This window comes from Enoplosus armatus, chromosome 20 (genome assembly GCF_043641665.1).
Source record: "Enoplosus armatus isolate fEnoArm2 chromosome 20, fEnoArm2.hap1, whole genome shotgun sequence".
Taxonomy (NCBI): domain Eukaryota; kingdom Metazoa; phylum Chordata; class Actinopteri; order Centrarchiformes; family Enoplosidae; genus Enoplosus; species Enoplosus armatus.
The window spans coordinates 15,378,489-15,384,926 of NC_092199.1; the positions used below are offsets into that span (position 1 = coordinate 15,378,489).

At 42.6% G+C, this 6,438-nt stretch overlaps 1 protein-coding gene across 2 annotated transcripts; it reads left to right on the forward strand.

Annotated features, from left to right (window-relative positions):
* The first annotated feature begins 855 nt into the window (after nucleotides 1-855).
* On the forward strand, nucleotides 856-6,186 carry LOC139303421 (5'(3')-deoxyribonucleotidase, mitochondrial-like). 2 transcript variants are annotated; one of them, XM_070927240.1, is made up of 5 exons: nucleotides 856-1,318; nucleotides 2,364-2,464; nucleotides 3,191-3,251; nucleotides 3,381-3,495; nucleotides 4,192-6,186. In XM_070927240.1, exons 1-5 carry the CDS (start codon nucleotides 1,043-1,045, stop codon nucleotides 4,329-4,331), a joined length of 693 nt encoding a protein of 230 aa, XP_070783341.1. In that variant the 5' UTR covers nucleotides 856-1,042; the 3' UTR covers nucleotides 4,332-6,186. The 2 variants fall into 2 exon arrangements, with proteins under 2 accessions (XP_070783341.1, XP_070783342.1); XM_070927241.1 differs by lacking the exon at nucleotides 3,381-3,495 and having other exon boundaries at nucleotides 4,200-6,186.
* The last annotated feature ends 252 nt before the right edge of the window (nucleotides 6,187-6,438 follow it).

The window sequence follows — 6,438 nt, forward strand, 5'->3', positions numbered from 1 at the left end:
TATATTTTGTTTCAGTGTTGTACCACCATATGTCTAGCTTCCAACAGAAAAATGATCACTGAAGATGAGCAAACAAAAGCTCAAATACTCAACTCAAATATAGAAACATTACACATTTATTTTCAAATTTTATGTACAGCTGTTGGATGAAGGTTTACATTTTTATTTTTGCCTCTGGAGTCAGTCCATCAGTCCAATCAATCACTATTAGATATGCAGACATATTACTTTATCATTTCAGAATAGGTTACTACTTGTCACATTTAGACAAAAATAGCCTAAAGCCATAATCATCCACCTATGCCATAAAATAAATAATAATACTAATAATAATAGTAGAGGTGGTTCAACGTTTTAATTTTTTCAAATTTGCAATATTGTAAAAGTGCAAATTGTGACTGTAGAGAGCTCTCACGCATTGACAACAATAGAGGAGTGAGCCATCTTGTTCATCTAAAACATCTTTGCAGAGAGCTGGCTTGTAGTACAGTTTGTCCTCGCTGCTGAGCTTTTCTCCCTTTGGTGCTGCAGTGCCAGTTGTTTACTGCTCGTTTCAGTTCAGGGTGCTCCAGCGGCCACTGCTACAGATAACGTGGGTTTGAGAAAAGCTGTGGGTAGCTGCCTGGGCAGTTAAAACACACTGACAAACGATACAAACAGGTCCCAGTTCACTGTGGCCAAAGGCATGTCACATTTGACCTGCCTGCTGCTGCTGCTGCGCGGCTAACCTGTGAGCTAAAGTTAGCTGCCGACCGATAGCTCCACTGCAGCTGGCTAGCAGAGACAGAGAGAGAGAGAGAGAGAGAGAGACGCCCAGAATGACAAAGTAAAGCTAGCAGTGGAACAACATTTCACGAAAAGACAAATACCAACACGACCAATGCCAAGTGCTGAAAACAACGCGGTTTAACTGCCGCAGTATATTTGAAAACTTTTCGACTCCCATGCGGACTTTGCCCACTGTTTGCACTCGTCGTTAGGACAGGGTTAACGGTAGTGACCGTGACAGGTACCGCAGCAGCCGCTCTGTCAACAGTCAACAATGTTGCTACTGTCCAGCACAACACGCCTACTCGGAAGAGGGAGAACGTTGCTCCGTGATCCGTTTAAGAGGATTTGCGTAAACATGTCGTCCTCCTCTGCCTCGGGTAAGAGACTGCGGGTTCTGGTTGATATGGACGGGGTCCTGGCTGACTTCGAGGGGGGATTCATCAAGAAGTACCGGGCTAGGTACCCGGACGAGCCCTACATCACCCTGGATGACAGAAGAGGGTTTTGGGTGTCAGCGCAGTACGGGCAGCTGAGGAGCGACCTGTGTGTAAGTGACATGCATGCATGTCTACAGTCCTACACAGAGCCAGAGGCCCTTGAGCGAATTAGACCAGAATTCAGTTAACAAGAATATATCTAGTGGAGTTTGCAGTTTGATAGTTAAATATTAACCAGCATGAATTATTGCTGGTTTCTCAGACAGAAACATTATTTGATGGGGTACATACTGTAGATCAGCAGTTGACTACCTTTGTTTTGCTTGTGGTTCATTGAAATGAAGCAGTGTCCATGTGCGCCAACCACATGCTCCGTGTCGGACAGTGCTGACCAGTTCAACCAGTTTTGTTTAGGAAGTTCAATTCATATCTGAGGGGACAGAAAGCCTGAAAAGTAGCCAGTATCTTTAAGAGGTGGAGGAAATAGATCTTAATGACCCCATTCTCTCATCCCATACAGTAAATAAAGTACTGACATACTGAGCTTTAAAAAAATGTTTGGGTTTTTCTGTGTTGGTCTAAGTCCAGGGAGCCAAATATCTATATTGAGACCCCCCTCTTTAATAACCCCTGGCCTCACCTACAGTATCTCATCAGGTATGCTCTTGACTGACTGGGTACTTGCATTTTAATCCTGATGCTGATTTGTCAGGCCTGCAGTTAAAGAAAGCCCAATAGAGGCTCTTTTATTTACAGTACAGTAGAGGTTATTTTCATAGTCAAGTGTGTGAAAGTCACATGAATATTTATATTTATTTTCTTTGGAATAACATATTTACTCAAAGACTTTGGAGTACTAACTACTAACAGACTATTTGATGCGTTTATTTTAATAAAGTATATTTCACACTAATAAGTTACTGGTGTTTGCATGTCTACTAATTTTGCTCAAACAGGGGGCCTGCAACACTACTAGAATATTAGAATGCAGAATGTTACATCACACAAATACCAGCCTCTCTCTTCCTTTGGTGTGTCTCGCTGACCTTGAAAAAGCTGACCTTTGAACATTCCTCCTCCTGAGCACATGTACAGTCACGTGGATGCACACATAGAAACACTTTATCTATGTATTGTTTTGTTTTTTTACTCCAGGAAAAAGCCATCAGCATCTGGGAGTCCAAGGACTTCTTCATAGAACTGGATCCGCTGCCGGGAGGAGTGGAGGCGGTCAAGGAGATGGCCAAGATGGAGAAGTAGGTCTTGAAGATGCAGTTTTGGCTGCTGCTGATAGAGTTGTCAAATGTGATATGTAGACATGTTTCTGAGCAACATCTTCATTGAAATGACTGAGAGCTTATGGGGAGATCAACATGAGGAGTGATGGGTGGAGGAAGTGAATAAGTAGCAATTTCCATTCAGGGATCTGGGTGAGAGCCGTGGGTTTTGATGAGGTTGGTGGAGAGTTTTGCACAGAACCTGGTGAGGAAGAAACACAGCTCAACTGTAATATTGAGACACATTGGCTGCCATGTTTGGTCACATTTAAAGATGGTAAATGTTGGATATCAGCGTTCAATCTGTCAAACACCAGTTAGGGCCGTAAATCTCTGTATGTGCTGTGGTGACGGCATCCTGAAAACTGGCATATGCAGTGGGATATTTCATTCCAGTGTAATCAGAGTCAACGTGAAGGAGGCTCTGATTGCCATCTCCGGTAGCATTCTCAGAAGCACACAACTCAGTTGAATAACGTCTAAAAATAGCTGTCACAGTGTATGTTTACATTTCCTCTCCTGGTGGAAATGAATGGGTTTCTGTAACCGCCAGTGTCTTCCATATGGTGTGATCTCGTATTTTTGTTTTTCACCTCGTCCACTGCCTGTCTCCAATTTAGTTATTAACATGTCCGTCGGGCATAAGCAGCTGGGATATAAAAAAATGTTCCACTCTGGTCCTGTTGTTTCCCTTTCTTTCCGCAGCACAGATGTCTTTATTTGCACCAGCCCTATAAAACATTACAAACACTGCCCGTATGAGAAGGTAAGCCCTCTGCCAATCAACAACATCTATTTTGTTCTCTGTGGAAATGATTGCTGTGTTTTCCTTTTTCTAATTACATCTCATCTGCTGCGTGTGTGTGTGTGTGTGTGTGTGTGTGTGTGTGTCCAGTATGCCTGGGTAGAGAATCATTTGGGCCATGACTTTCTGGAGCAGGTCATCCTGACCAGAGACAAGACATTAATCACCGGAGACATCCTCATAGACGACAAGCCTGACATTCTAGGTGAGGATTGTATAAGTGTGTGTGTGTGTGTGTGTGTGTGTGTGTGTGTGTGTGTGTGTGCATGCATGCAGTGTTTATCTTGCCACAATAACTACAAAATAAAAATGCCTGCTAATTAACATTTTAATTCAGTCAATGATTAATATTACAAATGGACATATTGTAATGATATGAATAATTCTTTTACATTGATAATGATGAAAATGCAGCTTCCAGCTATGATTGGACAATTGCTGTTCTGGGGGAGGGGTTCAGCAAACGGAAATTACAACATTGCAAGTTGTCTGATCTGGAAAGGGTATTTTTGGTAACTGAAATGGCGTGCTGTTCATAACAATCATTGACGGACAAAAAAGCAGTGACATAACATAACCATCAAAATGTGATTATGTTCCTAAAGATAGCATCAAAATGAACAGCGTTCAGCATGTATGGAAGTGTGTTTCAAAGATTAAAAGGAAGAAGGAAGGGAAAAAAAAGAAAGGAAGAGGGTTGCATAATCCAGTTTGTGTGGAGTCATGTGGGTGTCATAATTATTTGCATACATCTTCCTCAATGCCTCATTTGCACCTTGTAAGACAGCTGTCACGGTGTGTGCACTGTTAGTCAGGATCTACTGGGCTGTCTAAAGCAGAGGTTTGCACACTCTACACAGTGAAATATGTGTGGTTGTCACTCAACATGTCTCCCGATCAGGCGTGGAGCCCAAACCGACGTGGGAGCACATCCTGTTCACCGCCTGCCACAACAAACATCTTTCCGTCAGCCCCTATCAGAGACGGCTCCTGTCTTGGTCGGACGACTGGAGGGCGGTCCTGGACAGCAAAAGGCAGTGAGGGGACTCCTTCAACCACGAGCCCGAACATCGTCGCCCACGCCGGTGGGTGTCGAGGCGAGGAGGGGTCGCTGGTCTTGCAGGGGCCGTGCCAGAATTCATTTTTTTGAAAAGAGGGAAGGTAAAATGCAAAGAGGGGGATGATCAGCTAATATAGAGTTTGGATGTTTCACACAAAGCAGACACCTGTTGCTCCCTGTTTAGTGAGGACATTCACTTGTTTGACCACAAGGGGGCACACTGAGACCGAGTGTGAAGCAGGGGTGACAACCGCATGTCCACCACTGTTCACTGAAGCAACTGTGACGACAAAAAAAGTATGAACATGAGGACAGAATGATTTCAAAATGGATACGCGGTAAGTCTGACAGGGAAACTGCGTACTGTATGTTTGGGTCCTTATTGTGGACGCTTCTCTTCGAAATCGAGACAGATTTTATTTTTGAAGCCACTGGAGCGGGTTATCTGTGGCGTTCTCCACAAAAGGCTTATCAGTAGTTGACAGTATTGTGTTCCCTTAATGAGTCAGTGCACCGTGATTCACTCACTCCACTATACACTGAAATTTACAGAAGAATAGTCTCTCCACGAGTCGCAGGCACTGGCCAGTATGTGCAATACATAAACATAGGAAAGTGACCTGGACAATCACTGTAACTGTTCTGTTATGTCAGGTCATTATTTTATTATTCCATGTACTACGTATCTGTGTCTTGGGTCACCGGGTACCACCGCCATGTAAATGTACAGTGATATCTCTTAAGGTTCTTAAGAGCCGACAGGCTTACATTGGTGCTTTTTTCTTTTTTACTGATTCCTCTGTTTCACAATAATGTATGCATCTTAACTAATACACCCATGAGGAAGAAAATGCACACATACATATGCATGTGCCAAAACCACCACTAGTGTTGAATATACTATATAATAACAGTCACAGTTGATAATCGTAACACGTAAGAATGAACTAACCCCCCCCCCCCCCCAAAAAAAAGAGATATGATTTATGTTGTTAGATACTTCTTGTTTTTACCGGCTCCACTTTCACACAACCAGTCAGGCTGAATCTCTCACAATTTGCCTATTGTAAATACCCTAAAAATGAGAAAGAAACATTACCTCAACATGTCAAAAACAAATACACAGCACTGGCATCTGTTTTAAGACATACTGTTCACCACTTTTGTATAAGTAGTGGCCACTTCCTATTCAATCTGTGTCATTTCTGGTACAATGTAACGTGACAAACATGTCTCAAGTCATGACAGTTGTTTTTTTAACTCATTGTTTCTCTTTTTAGCTTGTTTACATCACGTTTTTGGGGTTTAAAAAAGAAAAAAAGTCCACGACACAATAAAATGTATTGTTTTAACATGTCATTTGTGATTTGAAAATGCATTTTGACTGAAAAGATTATATACGAGCCACAAAACTGTGTTTGTCTGCTTCGTCCTCTTCCTCTCTGTCTTCTGTTCGAGGTGTGTTTTAGCGAGCAAATCGTTCAAGAAAACAAATTTCTCTCGGCCAGGATTTGCATTGCTCGGCTTCATGGTCAATTAAGACTGCAAGTACCGTAGACGCTGAATTTGAATCCATTTTGGCTGTTTCTGGCAGACCACATATGAATTTGCGTTATTGTGCCTAGTCTAGAGTACACAATCAAACATGCTTATTTCTGTCCATGGGATGTTTTCATGCTTTGATTTGTTCCATCGCTTAAAACACACACACAAAGAAAAGAGGAACAGTAGGAGGACCAAGGCACTTTTGGTGCAATTAAAAGGTGCTTTTCATTTTCTTTTTGTTTAGTTTTCTTCATTTACTGCCAAAAGTCACATGAACTCACAAATCTCAATATAGCTCTCGGAACCGAGAATGAAAATCTGGACCCATAGCTATCACGCTTCAAAGAATGACACTACAGGATGCTATTAAGGGCCGTCTTAGGAGTAAAAAAAACTGGAGCTTACCCAGCATGCCTTGGATGAAAGGCAGGAAAACTCCCGAGACAAGTTGTCGCTCCATCGTGGGACGAACACACAGAGAGACAAACACATTCCCACCTGTGGGCAGCGCTGAGTTTCCACTTCACATTGGATTGTGGGAGG

Coding starts and splice junctions, on each gene's coding strand:
- LOC139303421 (XM_070927240.1), top strand. CDS start 1,043: ATGTTGCTACTGTCCAGCACAACACGCCTACTCGGAAGAGGGAGAACG. Junction 1,319..2,363: donor AGCTGAGGAGCGACCTGTGT/GTAAGTGACATG, acceptor TTTTTACTCCAG/GAAAAAGCCATCAGCATCTG. Junction 2,465..3,190: donor GAGATGGCCAAGATGGAGAA/GTAGGTCTTGAA, acceptor TTCTTTCCGCAG/CACAGATGTCTTTATTTGCA.